This window comes from Mobula hypostoma, chromosome 2, assembly GCF_963921235.1.
Source record: "Mobula hypostoma chromosome 2, sMobHyp1.1, whole genome shotgun sequence".
In the NCBI taxonomy this organism is placed as follows: domain Eukaryota; kingdom Metazoa; phylum Chordata; class Chondrichthyes; order Myliobatiformes; family Myliobatidae; genus Mobula; species Mobula hypostoma.
In genome coordinates this window covers 119,184,526-119,207,241 of record NC_086098.1, presented here as the reverse complement: position 1 = coordinate 119,207,241, position 22,716 = coordinate 119,184,526, and the positions used below count along the sequence as shown (strand labels likewise).

Here is a 22,716-nt window from a genome sequence, read left to right as displayed (position 1 = left end):
CATCACAGAGAGCATCCTCACATCAGCCATCACTGTCTGGTTTGGAGCAACATCTTCTCACAAAAAATGACAGCAAACTATCAGGACAGCAGAAAAGGTCACTGTCTGCAGTTTACCATCACTGTAGGACCATACGTGTCCAGGACAAAGAACTGGGTAGGAAAAATTACAGTGGACACTACCTACCCTGAAAACTGTGTTTCCCAAAAGTTCCCTTTAAGAAAGCGCTATAGGGCTATTAAAACCAAAACAATATTCCGTCTTAAAAGTTTCTTCCCCAGGCATTTAACCTGATCAACCATTCTAGTTATATCTCCCACCTCTCTCTGTCTATTACCTTAGTCATTCAAATACACTCCCACTTTTTATTATGCTGTTTACATTTAAGTACATGCTGGTATTTAAGTTTTATGCACATTTTATTCCACATCAATACTTCTAACTTTATTTTTATATAATTCTTTATTCTGTATAATTCTTGAATGTTGTCATTTTTTCTGTATGTAGTACCACAACAATTTACTAATACATGTAAATATATATAGTGAATAAAATTGATGCCTGTTTCCTGAAAAAAAAACATTTTAGCTGTCCCCATTGTCATGGTGAACTTTGGTTATATTCGTGAGCCTGTTGCATTGTCTGGCCTATTAGAAGAAATGACGGAGGTGTCAAGAAGAGGGGCAGTTCATTTCTAACCATGCAGGGAGCCAAACAGAGTCAGAAAAACATCATGTTCTGGACAAATTCAGTCATGTGAGTTGTATTCCCCATTTACATCCTTTCCACTCATTCTCTCCTGCATGCCCATTAACTGCCCCGATTTTCTACCAAGCAACCTCTCTATTTGTTATTTACAGCAGCCAATTCATCAACTAGCACCTCTGAGATGAAAGCAGAGCATCCAGAGAAAACCTACATGGAGAACATATACAGCAAATGCCACACAGACATCCCAAGTGCCGTGTTCATACCAAGATACCTGTACTATCTACTGTGCCACACTTACAATGGGCATTCCGAATCTCGCTGCCATCAGTACCTCTAAACTGCAGCAGGTAATGGATCAGGTTTCAGATTTTATGGCTGATTGTCCACTCTGGTGCTTAGTTCTAGTGATTGCTTTAGCCTTAAAAATATCTAACTCATTCTAGAATAAAATTAGCAATTTGGCCTCAGCTCCTTTCTGTGCTGGAAAAGAAACTTGTTCTTTCTCGATTTTAAATAGTTTACCCTGTATCTTGAAGCTGTGGATCCTGGTTTTGGACTCTTAACTGTCAGGAACATCTTCCCTGCATCTAGTCTATAAGACCATAGATATATGAGCAGAATTAAGCCACTTAGCCTATCAGGTCTGCTCTGCTATTCAAATATGGCTGACTTATTATCTCTCTCAACCCCCCTTTTCCTGCCTTTTCCCCATAACCTTTGGTGACTGTACTAATCAAAAAGCTATCAACCTCTGTTTTAAATATTAATGACGCGTTTATGCCTTCATCTACTTTAACATCCCTTCTACTTGCATGACCACTTTTGGAGAGCTATGGACTTGGACCTCAAAATCACTGGACATCATTGCTGCTAAGGATCCAGCCGTTAACTGTATACACCGCCCCCCCCCCAACATCTGACCTCCCAAGGTGCAATACCTCACACTCACTTGGTTTAAACTTCATCTTCCATTTTCCCACCCATATATGAAACTTGATGATCTGTATTCTGCTGTATCCTTTGACAGACCTTTTGCACAGTGCATAGCTCCACCAATCTTTGCGTTGACCATAAACTTACTAACCCATTCACCTACATTTCCATCCAAGTCATTTGTATATATCACAAACAAAAGAGGACCCAGCATCAATCCACATGGAATACCACTGGGTATGGACCTAGAGCCAAAATATCATACGTCCACCTTCTTTGAGCAAGTTAGTTCTAAATCACAATGGATCCCATGTATGTTAATCTTCTGGATTAGCCTAGCATGTGGGACCATGTCAAATTGCTTACTGAAATTCATGCAAGCAACATCCGCTGCCTGACTCTCATCATTTTTGTGACCTCCTCAAAAATCTTAATAAGTTTGTAACTATATTACAATCAATATCCCATTGATCAGTAAAAATTCTGTGCAGAGGACATGAGGGATTAATGTCTACTCTATCTATTCCTTATGAGAGGGTGCTAATTTTAATTTGATTATGTAGTATCACTAGCCCACAGACCTCTAAAAAGAAACTGTATGGCTAAGTGAAACAGACAATGATTGTGTTGGGTATTTAGCAATACATTTAGCCACAATTTGTACTTTGGGCAACAAACTTAAATCAAGACCCAAAATTTCAAATCATTGAAGTTAATACCCATTTCTTGCCTGACAATTTGTGCTTTAAACTCCTTGCATTGATCAGTCCATCTGATTTTCTCCCCACTCAGACCATCTATCAGAGCTGATGCAGCATCCATTTTTCTTTTGCAGTTTTCTGCATCTTCTAACAGATCCTAAAAGTATAAAAAGAAAGCTCATTCAGTCATGATTACTGAGCCACCACTGAGAGAACTTCTGCCAAATTTCAAAATCTTACAACTGTGAGAATGTGTTGTCATATATTATTATATATGAAAAATGTTTTCTTTGCCTTTTTAACATTTTGCCTATCACAATAGCTTCCTATAATCCTACAACTCTTTGTGATATTTGCTCCTCTCTATTTCTAACTCCTTGAGTATTCCTGATTTCCTTCCCTGTATTCTGATGCTCTAGCCTTCAATTGGATAAGCCCTCTCTGGAATTTCCTACCTAAATTTTTCCATCTCTCTCCTCCAACAAGACTTTGGAATACAACCCTAATACATCTTACATGATCAGGTGCCAGATTTTGTATGGGAACACCGCTATAAAGTACCTTGAAATAATCTACAGTAGGTGCTATATGACAATTGACAAATTGGATAACAACTGGTTTAAATAAAGACACTGATTCCCTAAGGTTAGCTACTTGATGGGACATGTTCCATATCTGCAAATAGACTCCTGATAAATTTGTGGAATTAAATTCATAAAGACTTCCTTATATTCTATAATCTCTGCCATACGAGCTGGTAATAAAGAATTGAATAACTATCTGCATGAAAAGTATTCCTATAATTTTTCCCTTTCTACTTTCTCATGATTTTGTAGTTTGAGATTTTAAAAAATTATTAACCAATCTTGTACTGTTTTAAAATGTTTGCAATATTAAGAACATTTGACTTCTTTGTACTTATTTCTGTCTCCCACCCACACCCATTGACAGCATTAGCTGATACTGGAGACAGAAATAATTTAGTACTTCACACAAATACTCACACTATGTTTAACCTAGTCTCTGAGTTTATCAGCTAGTATACAAACTTCTCAGTGGGATTGGAAAGATGTGCTGGTGGTGGGGGTTTGTGGTAGCAGGGTTCAAACTACAACCCTAATCCTGAACATGACTTGTGAAAAACAGATTTGTTACCTAGTCAGGTATCAGATAAACACTGAAAAATATCTAAGATTCTGACTCACCATTTTCTCTTTCATGGCAGCATCAAACTTGGCCTGCACCTTGTCCAGCTCAACTTGTTTCTCATCTAGCTGAGCCTGGGCAATTCCTAACTGCTTCATGGCCCCTTGGAGTCGATTTTCCTGTACTGCCAAATTATCCTAAAAACATGTGTTGAACAAAAAGCTAATTACTTCTGTTGTACAATAAGATTCTTCCAGCATTTCCCCCACTTGGAGACAAGAAAGAAATAAAAGGGAAACAATAAACAAGGTGAGCTAATATGCCTGATAAAGACCATGAAATCAAGTTACCTAAAGTTGTAGAACAAGGACTGAATTTCACCTGAAGTTAAAGAATACAGAGTACCTTAAGTTTACGTGGTATATCGCTCCCTTCTTCTCTTTGATAAGGTTTAGACCAAAACCCACACACTTTTCTCTACAGTTTTACAGTATCTATGTTTTCATCATCTAACTGCTCACTCATTGATCAGATAACCTTGTTGCTACCTTATCTGAATGGTCATCTCAGTTTCAGCCGATCAGACATACACCTGCCTCACGTTTTCTGCAGCTAAGCAAGCTTTTTTGGTTCCCTTTTCAGTTCTGACAGGTCTTCAGTTCTGCTTACCTTCAACATTGTTTCTCTTCCTACAGATGCAGCTTGACCTGCTGAGTATTTCCAGCATTTTCTGGTTTTATTTTGGATTTCCAGCATCTGCATTTTCTTTAAACTTTCGCTATTATTGGAAGCATTTGCCCTAGTTAGTCAATTAAATTTCCCACTAGAACTTCCACTGTTCTGGTAGAATTTCCATTGGCCTTTAGCATTATCATGGAAAAGGATAGAATCAGAGAGAACAGGAAATTTTCTAATTGGGGAAGGGCAAATTGCTATAACTTGCGGGTGTGAATTGGGATGATGTTTTTGCAGGGAAATGTACTATAGACATGTGGTTGATGTTTAGAGATCTCTTGCAGGATGTTAGGGATAAATTTGTCCCGGTGAGGAAGATAAAGAATGGTAGGGTGAAAGAACCATGGGTGACAAGTGAGGTGGAGAATCTAGTCAGGTGGAAGAAGACAGCATAGGAAGCAAGGATCAGATGGGTCTATTGAGGAATATAGGGAAGCAAGAAAGGAGCTTAAGAAGGGGCTGGGAAGAGCAAGAAAGGGGCATGAGAAGGCCGTGGCAAGCAGGGTAAAGGAAAACCCCAAGGTATTCTTCAATTACGTGAAGAACAAAAGGATGACAGGAGTGAAGGTAGGACCGATTAGAGATAAAGGTGGGAAGATCTGCCTGGAGGCTGTGGAAGTGAGCGAGGTCCTCAATGAATACTTCTCTTCGGTATTCACCAATGAGAGAGAACTTGATGATGGTGAGGACAATATGAGTGAGGATGATGTTCTGGAGCATGTTGATATTAAGGGAGAGGAGGTGTTGGAGTTGTTAAAATACATTAGGACGGATAAGTCCCCGCAGCCTGACGGAATATTCCCCAGGCTGCTCCATGAAGCGAGGGAAGAGATTGCTGAGCCTCTGGCTAGGATCTTTATGTCCTCATTGTCCACGGGCATGGTACCGGAGGAATGGAGGGAGGCGAATGTTGTCCCCTTGTTCAAAAAAGGTAGTAGGGATAGTCTGGGTAATTAGAGACCAGTGAGCCTTATGTCTGTGGTGGGAAAGCTGTTGGAAAAGATTCTTAGAGATAGGATCTATAGGCATTTAGAGAATCATGGTCTGATCAGGAACAGTCAGCATGGCTTTGTGAAGGGCAGATCATGTCTACAAGCCTGATACAGTTCTTTGAGGAGGTGACCAGGCATATAGATGAGGGTAGTGCAGTGGATGTGATCTATATGGATTTTAAGTAAGGCATTTGACAAGGTTCCACACGGTAGGCTTATTCAGAAAGTCAGAAGGCATGGGATCCAGGGAAGTTTGGCCAGGTGGATTCAGAATTGGCTTGCCTGCAGAAGGCAGAGGGTCGTGGTGGAGGGAGTACATTCAGATTGGAGGATTGTGACTAGTGGTGTCCCACAAGGATCTGTTCTGGGACCTCTACTTTTCGCGATTTTTATTAATGACCTGGATGTGCGGTTAGAGGGGTGAGTTGGCAAGTTTGCAGACGACACAAAGGTTGGTGGTGTTGTAGATAGTGTAGAGGATTGTCGAAGATTGCAGAGAGACATTGACAGGATGCAGAAGTGGGCTGAGAAGTGGCAGATGGAGTTCAACCCGGAGAAATGTGAGGTGGTACACTTTGGAAAGACAAACTCCAAGGCAGAGTACAAAGTAAATGGCAGGATACTTGGTAGTGCGGAGGAGCAGAGGGATCTGGGGGTACATGTCCACAGATCCCTGAAAGTTGCCTCACAGTTAGATAGGGTAGTTAAGAAAGCTTATGGGGTGTTAGCTTTCATAAGTCGAGGGATAGAGTTTAAGAGTCGCGATGTAATGATGCAGCTCTATAAAACTCTGGTTAGGCCACAATTGGAGTATTGTGTCCAGTTTTGGTCACCTCACTATAGGAAAGATGTGGAAGCATTGGAAAGGGTACAGTGGAGACTTACCAGGATGCTGCCTGGTTTAGAGAGTATGCATTATGAGCAGAGATTAAGGGAGCTGGGGCTTTACTCTTTGGAGAGAAGGAGGATGAGAGGAGACATGATAGAGGTGTACAAGATAATACGAGGAACAGATAGAGTGGATAGCCAGCGCCTCTTCCCCACTGCTCAATGCAAGAGGACATGGCTTTAAGGTAAGGGGTGGGAAGTTCAAGGGGGATATTAGAAGAAGGTTTTTAACTTAGAGAGTGGTTGGTGCGTGGACTGCACAGCCTGAGTCAGTGGTGGAGGCAGATACACCCGTGAAGTTGAAGAGACTACTAGACAGGTATATGGAGGAATTTAAGATGGGGGGTTATACGGGAGGCAGAGTTTGAGGGTCGGCACAACATTGTGGGCCAAAGGCCCTGTAATGTGCTGTACTATTCTATATTCTATATTCTATGTTCTGTGTTAACTGAGAAATACATGGTCCTTGACCAACTGGGTGTTTTCATCATTTTTTTTGTTTTTATCCAAGAATCGCATTAAGAAAGAAAAACATTAATGTATTCACTTAAACTCCAAATATTAATGTTTCCAAATAGCATGGTCAGTAATGCAAAAAGCTAACTATATAGAACACACACTGCCAGTGAAATTACTCAGGTAAATATATAAATATTCATGTTCTTCGGATTCAGAATTACCTTTAGAGGCAGCACTTCTTTGTTGATGGCAAAAAAGGCAGCCATAGCCTGAGTCCAGGACAACAAACCAGCAACATTTCCGCAAACTTTCTTTGCATTTTCAAATGTATAATCCTCCATAATGAAATACGGCTGGAGCAGTTCCACTGTTTCATCATTGATGGTGTCCTTTGGGAACTGCTGCAGGGCTTGTAGGAATCCAGTGCCACTCAACAGCTGAAGATGGACAAAATGACAAAAAATCCTTGTAATGATACACATCAACTCTGGTAGAAATGCATAATTTGTGAACAACTCTATTACCTTGGTTATTTCTTCAGTGGTTTGATTGGGGCATGACTGCGCAAGTGCGTGGACATCAGTCCATGAGAATAGCGAGAAGAGTTTAAAGGGAAATGGTTATTTCTTCAGCGGTTTGATCGGGGCATGACTACGCAAGCACATGGACGTCAGCCAGTGAGAACAGCGAGAAGAGTTTAAAACCAAGAAGAGTTTAAAAAGAGATGGTTATTTCTTCAGCGGTTTAATCGGGGCACAACTGCGCAACTGCATGGACGTCAGCCAGTGGGAACAGTAAGAAGTCTTTAAAAGGAGACAGCTTTATAGAGCAGGCACTAGAGTAGAGGGAGACAGAGTAGGAAGGCTTTGGCTCAATGGGGCTTGGGAATGAATGAGTTGAGACGAGGTAGGTTGCCTGAGTAGAATACAGACAGGAAGTATGTGTGTGAGACCAGTGTTCTGTGCTTGGTGTCAGATGTGGGAAGTCTGGGAGATTCCCAGCCTCCCGGACGACCACATCTGTGCCATGGGGGGGAGTCAAGTTGCAGCTCCTTAGAGACCACGTTAGGGAACTGGAGCTGCATCTCAATGACCTTCGTCTGATCAGGGACAGTGAGGGGGTGATAGAGATGAGCTTTAGGCAGGTAGTCACACCGGGGCCTGGGGAGACAGATAAGTGGGTAACAGTCAGGAGAGGAAAGGCAGGAGTCAGAGGCTAGAGAGTGCCCCTGTCACTGTACCCCTTGACAATAAGTACTCCTGCTTGAGTACTGTTGGCGGGGGGGATGGTCTACCTGGGGGAAGCAACAGTGGTTGTGCCTCTGGCACAGAGTCCGGCCCTGTGGCTCAGAAGGCTAGGCAATGGAAGAGGATGGCAGCAGTGATAAGGGACTCTATAGTTAGGGGTCAGACAGGTGATTCTGTGGACATAGGAAAGAAGCACGGATGGTAGTTTGCCTCCCAGGTGCCAGGGTCCGGGATGTTTTTGATCGGGTTCACGATATCCTGAAGTGGGAAGGAGAACAGCCAGAGGTTGTGGTACATTATTGGTATCAATGACATAGGTAGGAAAAGGGAGGAGGTCCTGAAAGCAGACTACAGGGAGTTAGGAAGGAAGTTGAGAAGCAGGACCATAAAGGTAGTCATCTTGGGATTACTGCCTGTGCCACGTGACAGTGAGTATAGGAATAGAGTGAGGTGGAGGATAAATGCGTGGCTGAGGGATTGGGGCAGGGAGCAGGAATTCAGATCTCTGGATCGTTGGGGCCTCTTTTGGGGCAGGTGTGACCTGTACAAAAAGTAGGGGTTGCACTTGAATCCAAGGGGGACCAACATCCTGGCAGGGAGGTTTGCTAGGGCTATTGGGGAGAGTTTAAACTAGGATTGCTGGGGGGTGGGAACCAAACTGAAGAGACAGAGGAAGAGACGGTTGGTTCACCAATAGAGAAAGCTTGGATACAGTGCAAGAGGAAGGATAGGCAGATGATAGAGAAGAGACATGCTCAGACCGCTGGTTCAGATGTGTCTATTTTAATGCAAGGAGTAGTATGAACAAAGCGGATGAGCTTAAAGTGTGGATCAGTACTTGAAGCTATGATTACAGAGACTTGGATGGCTCAGGAGCAGGAATGGTTACTTCGAGTGCCAGGTTTTAGATGTTTCAGAAAGGACAGGGAGGGAGGCAAAAGAGGTGGGGGCATAGCACTGTTGATCAGAGACAGTGTCACGGCTGCAAAAAGGAGGAAGACATGGAGGGATTATCTATGGAGTCTCTGTGGATGGAAGTTAGGAACAAGAAGAAGTCAATAACTCTACTGGGTGTTTTTTATAGACCACCCGATAGTAACAGGGACATCGAGGAGCAGATAGGGAGACAGATTCTGGAAAGGTGTAATAATAACAGGGTAGTCATGCTGGGAGATTTTAATTTCCCAAATATTGATTGGCATCTTAGAGTGAGGTCTTTCATCCTCACTCATCCTAGAGTGAGGTCTTTAGATGGGGTGGAGTTTGTTAGGTGTGTTCAAGAAGATTTCTTGACACAATATGTAGATAAGCCTACAAGAGGAGAGGCTGTACTTGATCTGGTATTGGGAAATGAACCTGGTCAGCTGTCAGATCTCTCAGTGGGAGAGCATTTTGGAGATAGTGATCACAATTATATTCTCCTTTACCATAGCTTTGGAGAGGGATAGGAACAGACAAGTTAGGAAATAGTTTAATTGGAGTAAGGGGAAATATGAGGCTACCGGGCAGGAACTTGGAAGCATAAATTGGGAAGAGATGTTCTCAGGGAGATGTACGTATGAAATGTGGCAAATGTTCAGAAGATATTTGCTTGGAGTTCTGCATAGGTATGTTCCAATGAGACAGGGAAAGGATAGTAGGATACCGGAACTGTGGTGTACAAAGACTGTTGTAAATCTAGTCAAGAAGAAAAGAAGAGCTTATGAAATGTTCAAAAAACTAGGTAATGATAGAAATCTAGAAGATTATAAGGCTAGAAGAAAGGAGCTCAAGAAAGAAATTTGGAGAGTCAGAAGGAGCCATGAGAAGGCCTTGGCGAACGGGATTAAGGAAAACCCCAAGGCATTCTACAAGTATGTTGTAGAGGATAAGATGTGAGAGAATAGGACCAATCAAGTGTGACAATGGAAAAGTGTGTATGGAACTGGAAGAGATAGCAGAGGTACTTAATGAGTACTTTGCTTCAGTATTCACTACGGAAAAGGATCTTGGCAATTGTAGGGAAGACTTACAGCAGACTGAAAAGCTTGAGCATGTAGATATTTAGAAAGAGGATGTCCTAGAGCTCTTGGAAAGCATCAGGTTGGATAGGTCACCGGGACCGGACGAGATGTACCCCAGGCTACTGTGGGAGGCGAGGGAGAAGATTGCTGAGCCCCTGGCGATGATCTTTGCATCATCAGTGAGGATGGGAGAGGTTCCAGAGGATTGGAGGGTTGCGGATGTTGCTCATTTATTCAAGAAAAGGAGTAGAGATAGCACAAGAAATTAAAGACCAGTGAGTCTTACTTCAATGGTTGGTAAGTTGATGGAGAAGATCCTGACAGGCAGGACTTACGAACATTTGGAGAAGCATAATATGATTAGGAATAGTCAGCGTGGCTTTGTCAAAGGCAGGTCGTGCCTTATGAGCCTGATTGAATTTTCTGAGGATGTGACTAAACACGTTGATGAAGGTAGAGCAGTAGATGCAGTGTATATGGATTTCAGCAAGGCATTTGACAAGGTACCCCATGCAAGGCTTATTGAGAAAGTAAGGAGGCATGGGATCCAAGGGGACATTGCTTTGTGGATCCAGAACTGGCTTGCCCACAGAAGGCAAAGACTGGTTGTAGACGGGTCATACTCTGCATGGAGGTTGGTCACCAGTGGTGTGCCTCAGGGATCTGTTCTGGGACCCCTGCTCTTTGTGATTTTTATAAATAACTGGATGAAGATGTGGAGCAATGGGTTAGTAAATTTGCTGATGACACAAAGGTTGAGGGTGTTGTGGATAGTGTGGAGAGCTGTCAGAGGTTACAGTGGAACATTGATAGGATGCAAAACTAGGCTGAGAAGTGGCAGATGGAATTCAACCCAGATAAGTGTGAGCTGGTTCATTTTGGTAGGTCAAATATGATTGCAGAATATAGTATTAATGGTAAGACTTGGCAGTGTGGAGGATCAGAGGGATCTTGGGGTCCGAGTCCACAGGACACTCAAAGCTGCTGCACAGGTTGACTCTGTGGTTAAGAAAGCATACGGTGCATTGGCCTTCATCAAGCATGGGATTGAGTTTAGGAGCTGAGAGGTAATGTTACAGCTATATAAGACCCTGGTCAGACCCCACTTGGAGTACTGTACTCAGTTCTGGTCACCTCACTATAGGAAGGATGTGGAAACCATAGAAAGAGTGCAGAGGAGATTTACAAGGATGTTGCCTCAATTGGAGAGCATGCCTTATGAAAACATAGAAAACCTACAGCACAATACAGGCCCCTCGGCCCACAAAGTTGTGCCAAACATGTCCCTACCTTAGAAATTACTAGGCTTACCTATAGCCCTCTATTTTTCTAAGCTCCATGTACCTATCCAAAAGTCTCTTAAAAAACCTTACCGTATCCACCTCCACCACCGTTGCCGTCAGTCCATTCCACATACTCACCACTTTCTGAGTTAAAAAAACATACCTCTGACACCTCCTCTGTACCTACTCCCAGCACCTTAAACCTGTGTCCTCTTGTGGCAACTATTTCAGCCCTGGGAAAAAGCCTCTGACTATCCACATGATCAATGCCTCTCATCATCTTATACACCTCTATCAGGTCACCTCTCATCCTCTGTCACTCCAAGGGGAAAAGGCCAAGATCATTCAACCTATTCTCATAAGGCATGCTCCCCAATCCAGGCAACATCCTTGTAAATCTCCTCTGCACACTTTCTATGGCTTCCACATCCTTCCTGTAGTGAGGCGACCACAACTGAGCACAGTACTCCAAGTGGGCTCTGACCAGGGCCCAATATAGCCTTATGAGAATAGGTTGAGTGAACTTGGCCTTTTCTCCTTGGAGCGACGGAGGATGAGAGATGACCTGATAGAAGTGTATAAGATAATGAGAGGCATTGATTGTGTGGATAGTCAGAGGCTTTTTCCCAGGGCTGGATTTGCTGGCACGAGAGGGCACATTTTTAAGGTGCTTGGAAGTAGGTACAGAGGAGATGTCAGGGTTTAAGTTTTTTTACACAGGGAGTGGTGAGTGCGTGGAATGGGCTGCCGGCGTCGGTGATGGAGATGGATACGAAAGGGTCTTTTAAGAGACTCCTGGACGGGTACACGGAGCTCAGAGAAATAGAGAGCTATGGGTAACCCTAAATAATTTCTAAGGTAAGAACATGTTCGGCACAGCTTTGTGGGCTGAAGGGCCTGTATTGTGCTGTAGGTTTTCTATGCTTCTATGTTTTTTATATAGTTGCTGAGACTGAGTGTCCTAAGTTATGAGATAGATAGGCTGCGACTGTTTTTGTTGGATCAAAGGAGGCTGAGGAGTGACCTTATAGAGGTTTATAAAATCATGAATGACAAAGATAGAGTGGATGCTCAGAGTCTTTCTCCCGGGGTAGGGGAGCTTAAATCTAGAGGGCAGAGATTTAAGGTGTGAGGGGGAAATATTTAAAGAGGATCTGAGAGGCAAGTCATTCCACACAGAGAGTGATGGGTACAGGATATGCCAAAGAAGAAAGTAGAAGCAAACTCAAATACTACATTTCAAAGATACTTGGACGAGTATATGGACAGAAAAGGTTTAGAGGGATATAGGCCAAAGAATGTCTTAGGTAGGCACCTTGGTCAACATTGACAAATTCTGGAAGAGTCCTTTTCCGAGCTGTACAAGCTGATGATTCTATAATCTCACTGTTAAGAGTTATTTTCTAAGCAGCAACATTATTATTTGTTGGGAGGAACTTTTCCTATTTGGATTTGCTGGATTGGTTAGTCAATCTGGTTTTATTTTCATTGCATTTAAATGTGGCAGATGGATACAACAGTGGCTTGTTCTGCTTACTCTGAGTTGGTTCAGATATAGATCAGACCCTCAAGGTATTACCGAATGTAATTAAATATAGCAGTTTTTTTCTTATTATTTAATTAATTGGATTGAAATTCTCCAGCTACTCTGATGGGATTTGAACTCACACCTTCAAATCATTTTATCGTAGACTCATAAAAACACCTACAAAACAAGGTCAATTTCCTCATTGTTCCAGTACCAATCAAAAAAAATGCTGCCCCATGTTACACCAACTTTCATCAAATATTCAGGTATTTGGATCATGAATTGAAATTGGTCACTATTTAAGCACTATTTTATTGTTTGACAGCTTAGTTCTGTCTATTTATGATACTCCCCCTGACCTTTCCTTGCAGCAGCTACTACTGAAACCTATTGTTATCTCTAGACTTAATACCTCACTGTTCTCCTGAAAAGTCTAACATCTTCCACCCTACTTGAGGTTAAGTTCTGCATTCAGTTGCTTGAAGTTGGCGACTGAAGTTGTAATACAAAAGCTGGCTTCTTTTATAAAACTTTGACAAACTGACAAATATTGTGAAATATTGCCAGACTGCTGCAAAAACAGGACATGCTTTTGGAGAACAAACTTTGAGTTTACTGATGGGACTCAATGGTCCATTCTTTCCTAAGGCAAGGAAGAGAACTTTGCCTTGTCAGTTGTATTTAGGAAGCCTCCAATCTACACATACACACAAATCTGTATACCAATACATATACATCCATATACTCATTCAAAATTAAACATGTAATGATGGGGTAATATTCTTAAATGATAATCTTCCAAGCCTTGGGTAGTCTATTTCAGTAATTTATAAAACATATTAAAATATATCTTGACAATGCTAAATTTCATGAAAATGCACTTGTTGGCCAGGAATCCCTCTAATTTTTGGTAAGGGTCAATGTGTGTTGGTATGAAACCTGTCCATTCCTAACATCTCACTGGCAAGATGAGGTCACTTAAGAAAGAATTCTTAATGAAATCATTTTCAGAAATAGTCAGATAACATTCAGTACTTAAAATCAGCCTTAAAATCATTATAGCATTCGAAGAGATTGAGTCACCTTCAAAGACTCTCCCCAGGAAGGCTTGACACAGGGCCTCTCTGGATCCATAGTAACCATATCCATTTTCTTTTGGAAGAGAACCAGAACACAGTCGAGAATCCTCATTATCAGGTGAGGTGGCTTGGCTAATTTACGCACAGTGGCAATGTCAGCAGGCTTAATAGTCTGGGAAGAAAAATAAAATACCCTAAAATGTTATCTACAATGAATATGGGCAATTTTTCATTACATTATTGAACAAGAATTTGCACAATCTTGCTTCTTGTCAAATTTTATCTCACAGTCTGTTTGAAAGGAATATTTGGTTCAGCATGATGGCTGCTCAGTGCAGTGTTGCCCAAGCTACCTCCCACAGGAGTTCTGACAGTGATACGGACAGCAGTCTGCATCCCACTTTAGCTGGACATGAGGCCTACACTCATGAATTATACCCCATGGTCAAAGGCCTTGAAACAGGATATCTTGAGGCCCTCTTCATCATTGCCAGTGACTTCAACCAGGCCAACTTCAAGAGTGTGTTACCAAAATACTACCAGTAAGTCTTCTGCCCCACTAAGGGCCCAAACACCCTTGACTACAATTACACATCAGAGATACCTGTCAGGCCGCCCCCCCCCCCATCCCCTCTCATCCTCCCTCGACCACACTTTGGTAAATCCAGCCATTTGGCCAACTCCTTCTCCCGGCATGCCAACTGAATCAGAAACGTGCAGATCCAGTACAGAAAATCATGCAGTACTCTCTGATGAAACAATTGAGTTTCTAAGTAACTATTTCAATTTGGTAGATTGCTCCATGTTCAAAGACTTGAAAGCCAGCCTAAATGAGTATGTACCTAGCATTCTGGACCATTATCAACAAGAGTGTTGAGGACTATATATCAAAGAGGACAATCCAGGTGATCCCTACCAGAAACCACAGGTGAACCAGGAGATCCACTTCCTAATGAAGTATAAGACTGTGGCATTCAAATCAGGTAATCTTGACCTTTACAATAAATCAAGATAAGACCTCCATAAAGCTAACAGGGATGCCAGAATACAGTCCCAACTCTGGCAGGGATTAAGTGCTATTAAGGCCTACAAAACTAAGTCAGGCAGCAATGTCAACAACAGTGTATCCCTTCCCAATTAGCTTAAAGTAATCTATGCACAGGAGGGGATTGAAATGTTACTACCAACGCACCTCATCCACAACCACCACTGAGGACCTAAGGTCAGTCTTCCGGAAAGTGACACTGTGGAAAGCATCTGCCCAGATGATACCCCTGGCCATATCCTTAGATCCTGTGAAAATCAGGGGATAGAGGCATTTACAGACATTTCTACCCTCTTCCTGTTTCAATTTCAGGTTCCCTCCTGTTTTAAGAAGATCAATATCAGTCTGGTACCCAAGAAAATAAGGTAACATGCTTTAACGACGACTGCCCCATGGCTTGATATCCATCATTCTAAAATGCTTCCCAAGGCTGGTCATGACATGCATTAGCTCCAGAAAAACTTGACTCATTGCAATTCCACTACCACTGAAGCAGATACCATCTTTCTGGCCCTATACTCATTCTGGAGTGTCAGAACTATGAAGACACCTATTTTAAACTATTGTTTATTGATTACATCTCCACCTTCAAACTATAATTCAAAGCAAATTCACCTCCAGACTCCTAAATCTGGTACTCAACAACTCTTTGCAGCTGCATCCTTGACTTCCTGACCAGCAGACACAATCTATAAAGATAGGCTGCAACTTCCCTGCCACGAGTACTCTCAGCACTGGCCCACCACATGTTGCATCCTCAGCCCTCTGCTCTAAATCTCTATACACTCACGACTGTATGGCCAGATTCTGCTCTAACTCCATTTATAAGGTTGCAGATGATACCACCATAGCAGGCCGTATCTCAAAAATCGATGAGCCAGGGTACAGGAAGTAGAAAATGAGCTTAATAAAGTGATGACATGACAGCAACCTTTCCCTCAATGTCGGCAAAACAAAAGAACTGGTCACTGACTTTAGAAAGGGGAGGGGTGGCACAGCAATGGGTCGAGAGGGTTGAGACCATCATCAGCAGCTTGTCCTGATCCAACCACATTGACGCAATAGCAAAGAAACCTCACTAGTGCCCCAACTTCTACAGGAGGCTAAAGAAACTTGGCTTTTCCCAATTGACCCCCACTAATTTTCATCAATGCACCAGAACAAAAAAAAATCATCACAGCTTGGTATGATAACTGCTCTGCCCATAAACACAAGAAACTTCAGAGAGTTGTGCACACAGCTCAGCACATCATAGAAAACCAACTTTCTCCCCATGGACTCTTGGCTATACTTCTTGCTGCCTCAGTAAAGCAGGCAACATAATCAAAGTCTCCCCACACCCCAAACTTTTTCTCTTCTCTCCTTTCCCATCGGGCAGAAAATAGAAAGCCTGAAGACACATACCACCAGGCTCAAGGACACCTTCTGTCCCATTGCTAGAAGATTACTGAGTGGTTCCTAGTATGAAAAAAATGGACTCTTGACCCTAATTGACCTCGCTATGACCTGCACCTTATTGTCTAGCTGCAGTACTCTTCTCTACACCTCTTAAAACTGTATTCTGCACTCTGTTATTGTTTTTTTTTTGTACCAATGTTGTAATGAAAAGGTCTGTATGAACAGCATTCAAAACAATTTTTCCACTGTCCATGTGACAATAATAATCCAAATTTCAAAGTACAAGGTACATTTATTTTCAAGATATGTATACAGTATACAACCTTGAGATTTGTCTTCTTGCAGGCAGCTACAAAACAAAGAAACACCATAGAACTCATTTAAAGAAAAACCCCACACAACAAGACAATCAAACATGCAAAACTAACAACAAATCAGGCAAACAAATAACACACAGAATATTACACATTGGACTGCAGTATACCCAAAAGTAAGTTCACAGCTACGAGATGCTGAGGCGCGTAAAGCCCATCCAGGAGCCAACGGCCACTGCCACAGTCACTGAGTCAGTCAGTTCCGCATTGTGTCGATGGCCACAGTCACTGACTCAGTCAGTTCAGCATTGTGTCGATGGCCACAGTCACTGAGTCAGTCAGTTCAGCATTGCGTCAATGGTCACAGTCACTGAGTCAGTCAGTTCAGCATTGTGTCAATGGCCACAGTCACTGAGTCAGTCAGTTCAGCATTGTGTCAATGGTCACAGTCACTGACTCAGTCAGTTCAGCATTGTGTCGATGGCCACAGTCACTGAGTCAGTCAGTTCCGCGTTGTGTCGATGGTCACAGCCACTGAGACAGTCAGTTCAGCATTGTGTCGATGGTCACAGTCACTGAGTCAGTCAGTTCAGCATTGTGTCAATGGTCACAGTCACTGAGACAGTCAGTTCAGCATTGCGTCAATGTTCACAGTCACTGAGTCAGTCAGTTCAGCATTGCGTCAATGGCCACAGTCACTGAGACAGTCAGTTCAGCATTGCGTCAATGGTCACAGTCACTGAGTCAGTCAGTTCAGCGTTGTGTCGATGGTCACAGTCACTGAGACAGTCAGTTCAGCATTGCGTCAATGGTCTCAGTTACTGAGTCAGTCAGTTCAGCGTTGTGTCAATGGTCACAGTCACTGAGACAGTCAGTTCAGCATTGTGTCGATGGCCACAGTCACTGAGTCAGTCAGTTCAGCATTGTGTCGATGGTCAGTCACTGAGACAGTCAGTTCAGCACTGTGTCAATGGTCACAGTCACTGAGACAGTCAGTTCAGCATTGTGTCAATGGTCACAGTCACCGAGTCAGTCAGTTCAGCATTGTGTCGATGGCCACAGTCACTGAGTCAGTCAGTTCAGCGTTGTGTCAATGGTCACAGTCACTGAGTCAGTCAGTTCAGCATTGTGTCAACGGTCACAGTCACTGAGTCAGTCAGTTCCGCGTTGTGTCGATGGCCACAGTCACTGAGTCAGTCAGTTCAGCATTGTGTTGATGGTCACAGTCACTGACTCAGTCAGTTCAGCGTTGTGTCAATGGTCACCGTCACTGAGTCAGTCAGTTCAGCGTTGTGTCGATGGTCAGTCACTGAGACAGTCAGTTCAGCGTTGCGTCAATGGTCACAGTCACTGAGTCAGTCAGTTTAGCGTTGTGTCGATGGTCAGTCACTGAGACAGTCAGTTCAGCGTTGCGTCAATGGTCAGTCACTGAGACAGTCAGTTCAGCGTTGCGTCAATGGTCACAGTCACTGAGTCAGTCAGTTCAGCATTATGTCAATAGTCACAGTCACTGAGTCAGTCAGTTCAGCATTGTGTCGATGGTCACAGTCACTGAGACAGTCAGTTCAGCATTGCGTCAATGGTCACAGTCACTGAGTCAGTCAGTTCAGCGTTGTGTCGATAGTCACAGTCACTGAGACAGTCAGTTCAGCATTGCGTCGATGGTCACAGTCACTGAGTCATTCAGTTCAGCATTGTGTCGATGGCCACAGTCACTGAGACAGTCAGTTCAGCATTATGTCGATGGTCACAGTCACTGAGTCAGTCAATTCCGCGTTGTGTCGATGGCCACAGTCACTGAGTCATTCAGTTCCGCGTTGTGTCAATGGTCACAGTCACTGAGTCAGTCAGTTCAGCATTGTGTCAATGGTCACAGACACTGAGTCAGTCAGTTCAGCATTATGTCGATGGTCACAGTCACTGAGACAGTCAGTTCAGCATTGTGTCGATGGTCACAGTCACTGAGTCAGTCAGTTCAGCATTGTGTCGATGGTCACAGTCACTGAGTCAGTCAGTTCAGCGTTGTGTCGATGGTCACAGTCACTGAGACAGTCAGTTCAGCATTGCGTCAATGGTCACAGTCACTGAGTCAGTCAGTTCAGCGTTGTGTTAATGGTCACAGTCACTGAGTCAGTCAGTTCAGCATTGTGTCGATGGCCACAGTCACTGAGTCAGTCAGTTCAGCATTGTGTCGATGGCCACAGTCACTGAGTCAGTCAGTTCAGCATTGCATCGATGGCCACAGTCACTGAGTCAGTCAGTTCAGCATTGCATCGATGGCCACAGTCACTGAGTCAGTCAGTTCAGCGTTGTGTCAATGGTCACAGTCACTGAGTCAGTCAGTTCCACGTTGTGTCGATGGCCACAGTCACTGAGTCAGTCAGTTCAGCATTGTGTCGATGGTCACAGTCACTGAGTCAGTCAGTTCAGCATTGTGTCGATGGTCACAGTCACTGAGTCAGTCAGTTCAGCGTTGTGTCGATGGTCACAGTCACTGAGACAGTCAGTTCAGCATTGCGTCAATGGTCACAGTCACTGAGTCAGTCAGTTCAGCATTGTGTTAATGGTCACAGTCACTGAGTCAGTCAGTTCAGCATTGTGTCGATGATCACAGTCACTGAGACAGTCAGTTCAGCATTGTGTCAATGGTCAGTCACTGAGTCAGTCAGTTCCGCGTTGTGTCAATGGTCACAGTCACTGAGTCAGTCAGTTCCGCGTTGTGTCGATGGTCACAGTCACTGAGTCAGTCAGTTCAGCATTGCGTCAATGGTCACAGTCACTGAGTCAGTCAGTTCAGCATTGTGTCAATGGTCACAGACACTGAGTCAGTCAGTTCAGCATTATGTCGATGGTCACAGTCACTGAGACAGTCAGTTCAGCATTGTGTCGATGGTCACAGTCACTGAGTCAGTCAGTTCAGCATTGTGTCGATGGTCACAGTCACTGAGTCAGTCAGTTCAGCGTTGTGTCGATGGTCACAGTCACTGAGACAGTCAGTTCAGCATTGCGTCAATGGTCACAGTCACTGAGTCAGTCAGTTCAGCATTGTGTCGATGGCCACAGTCACTGAGTCAGTCAGTTCAGCATTGCATCGATGGCCACAGTCACTGAGTCAGTCAGTTCAGCATTGCATCGATGGCCACAGTCACTGAGTCAGTCAGTTCAGCGTTGTGTCAATGGTCACAGTCACTGAGTCAGTCAGTTCCACGTTGTGTCGATGGCCACAGTCACTGAGTCAGTCAGTTCAGCATTGTGTCGATGGCCACAGTCACTGAGTCAGTCAGTTCAGCATTATGTCGATGGTCACAGTCACGGAGTCAGTCAGTTCAGCATTGTGTCGATGATCACAGTCACTGAGACAGTCAGTTCAGCATTATGTCAATGGTCAGTCACTGAGTCAGTCAGTTCCGCGTTGTGTCAATGGTCACAGTCACTGAGTCAGTCAGTTCCGCGTTGTGTCAATGGTCACAGTCACTGAGTCAGTCAGTTCAGCATTGTGTCAATGGTCACAGTCACTGAGTCAGTCAGTTCCGCGTTGTGTCGATGGTCACAGTCACTGAGTCAGTCAGTTCAGCATTGCGTCAATGGTCACAGTCACTGAGTCAGTCAGTTCAGCATTGTGTCGATGGTCACAGTCACTGAGACAGTCAGTTCAGCATTGCGTCAATGGTCACAGTCACTCTCAGTCAGTTCAGCGTTGTGTCGATGGTCACAGTCACTGAGACAGTCAGTTCAGCATTGCGTCGATGGTCACAGTCACTGAGTCAGTCAGTTCAGCATTGTGTCAATGGTCACAGTCACTGAGTCATTCAGTTCAGCATTGTGTCGATGGCTACAGTCACTGAGACAGTCAGTTCAGCATTATGTCGATGGTCACAGTCACTGAGTCAGTCAATTCCGCGTTGTGTCGATGGCCACAGTCACTGAGTCAGTCAGTTCAGCATTGTGTCGATGGTCACAGTCACTGAGTCAGTCAGTTCAGCGTTGTGTCGATAGTCACAGTCACTGAGACAGTCAGTTCAGCATTGCGTCGATGGTCACAGTCACTGAGTCAGTCAGTTCAGCATTGTGTCAATGGTCACAGTCACTGAGTCATTCAGTTCAGCATTGTGTCGATGGCCACAGTCACTGAGACAGTCAGTTCAGCATTATGTCGATGGTCACAGTCACTGAGTCAGTCAATTCCGCGTTGTGTCGATGGCCACAGTCACTGAGTCATTCAGTTCCGCGTTGTGTCAATGGTCACAGTCACTGAGTCAGTCAGTTCAGCATTGTGTCAATGGTCACAGACACTGAGTCAGTCAGTTCAGCATTATGTCGATGGTCACAGTCACTGAGACAGTCAGTTCAGCATTGTGTCGATGGTCACAGTCACTGTGTCAGTCAGTTCAGCATTGTGTCGATGGTCACAGTCACTGAGTCAGTCAGTTCAGCGTTGTGTCGATGGTCACAGTCACTGAGACAGTCAGTTCAGCATTGCGTCAATGGTCACAGTCACTGAGTCAGTCAGTTCAGCGTTGTGTTAATGGTCACAGTCACTGAGTCAGTCAGTTCAGCATTGTGTCGATGGCCACAGTCACTGAGTCAGTCAGTTCAGCATTGTGTCGATGGCCACAGTCACTGAGTCAGTCAGTTCAGCATTGCATCGATGGCCACAGTCACTGAGTCAGTCAGTTCAGCATTGCATCGATGGCCACAGTCACTGAGTCAGTCAGTTCAGCGTTGTGTCAATGGTCACAGTCACTGAGTCAGTCAGTTCCACGTTGTGTCGATGGCCACAGTCACTGAGTCAGTCAGTTCAGCATTGTGTCGATGGTCACAGTCACTGAGTCAGTCAGTTCAGCATTTTGTCGATGGTCACAGTCACTGAGTCAGTCAGTTCAGCGTTGTGTCGATGGTCACAGTCACTGAGACAGTCAGTTCAGCATTGCGTCAATGGTCACAGTCACTGAGTCAGTCAGTTCAGCATTGTGTTAATGGTCACAGTCACTGAGTCAGTCAGTTCAGCATTGTGTCGATGATCACAGTCACTGAGACAGTCAGTTCAGCATTGTGTCAATGGTCAGTCACTGAGTCAGTCAGTTCCGCGTTGTGTCAATGGTCACAGTCACTGAGTCAGTCAGTTCCGCGTTGTGTCGATGGTCACAGTCACTGAGTCAGTCAGTTCAGCATTGCGTCAATGGTCACAGTCACTGAGTCAGTCAGTTCAGCATTGTGTCAATGGTCACAGACACTGAGTCAGTCAGTTCAGCATTATGTCGATGGTCACAGTCACTGAGACAGTCAGTTCAGCATTGTGTCGATGGTCACAGTCACTGAGTCAGTCAGTTCAGCATTGTGTCGATGGTCACAGTCACTGAGTCAGTCAGTTCAGCGTTGTGTCGATGGTCACAGTCACTGAGACAGTCAGTTCAGCATTGCGTCAATGGTCACAGTCACTGAGTCAGTCAGTTCAGCATTGTGTCGATGGCCACAGTCACTGAGTCAGTCAGTTCAGCATTGCATCGATGGCCACAGTCACTGAGTCAGTCAGTTCAGCATTGCATCGATGGCCACAGTCACTGAGTCAGTCAGTTCAGCGTTGTGTCAATGGTCACAGTCACTGAGTCAGTCAGTTCCACGTTGTGTCGATGGCCACAGTCACTGAGTCAGTCAGTTCAGCATTGTGTCGATGGCCACAGTCACTGAGTCAGTCAGTTCAGCATTATGTCGATGGTCACAGTCACGGAGTCAGTCAGTTCAGCATTGTGTCGATGATCACAGTCACTGAGACAGTCAGTTCAGCATTATGTCAATGGTCAGTCACTGAGTCAGTCAGTTCCGCGTTGTGTCAATGGTCACAGTCACTGAGTCAGTCAGTTCCGCGTTGTGTCAATGGTCACAGTCACTGAGTCAGTCAGTTCAGCATTGTGTCAATGGTCACAGTCACTGAGTCAGTCAGTTCCGCGTTGTGTCGATGGTCACAGTCACTGAGTCAGTCAGTTCAGCATTGCGTCAATGGTCACAGTCACTGAGTCAGTCAGTTCAGCATTGTGTCGATGGTCACAGTCACTGAGACAGTCAGTTCAGCATTGCGTCAATGGTCACAGTCACTCTCAGTCAGTTCAGCATTGTGTCGATGGTCACAGTCACTGAGACAGTCAGTTCAGCATTGCGTCGATGGTCACAGTCACTGAGTCAGTCAGTTCAGCATTGTGTCAATGGTCACAGTCACTGAGTCATTCAGTTCAGCATTGTGTCGATGGCCACAGTCA

The 22,716-nt window shown here is 44.1% G+C and overlaps 1 protein-coding gene across 1 annotated transcript in view; it reads right to left on the bottom strand.

Annotated features, from left to right (window-relative positions):
* The window catches only part of LOC134342423 (dynein axonemal heavy chain 8-like), a 317,468-nt gene that overhangs the window by 124,796 nt on the left and 169,956 nt on the right, over positions 1–22,716 (bottom strand). The window contains exons 41-44 of the mRNA XM_063040531.1: positions 13,710–13,877; positions 6,787–7,002; positions 3,551–3,688; positions 2,364–2,502 (exon numbers count right to left, since the gene is read on the bottom strand). Coding sequence (XP_062896601.1) covers positions 2,364–2,502; positions 3,551–3,688; positions 6,787–7,002; positions 13,710–13,877 — 661 coding nt within the window. The remainder of the gene's footprint in view (positions 1–2,363; positions 2,503–3,550; positions 3,689–6,786; positions 7,003–13,709; positions 13,878–22,716) is intronic.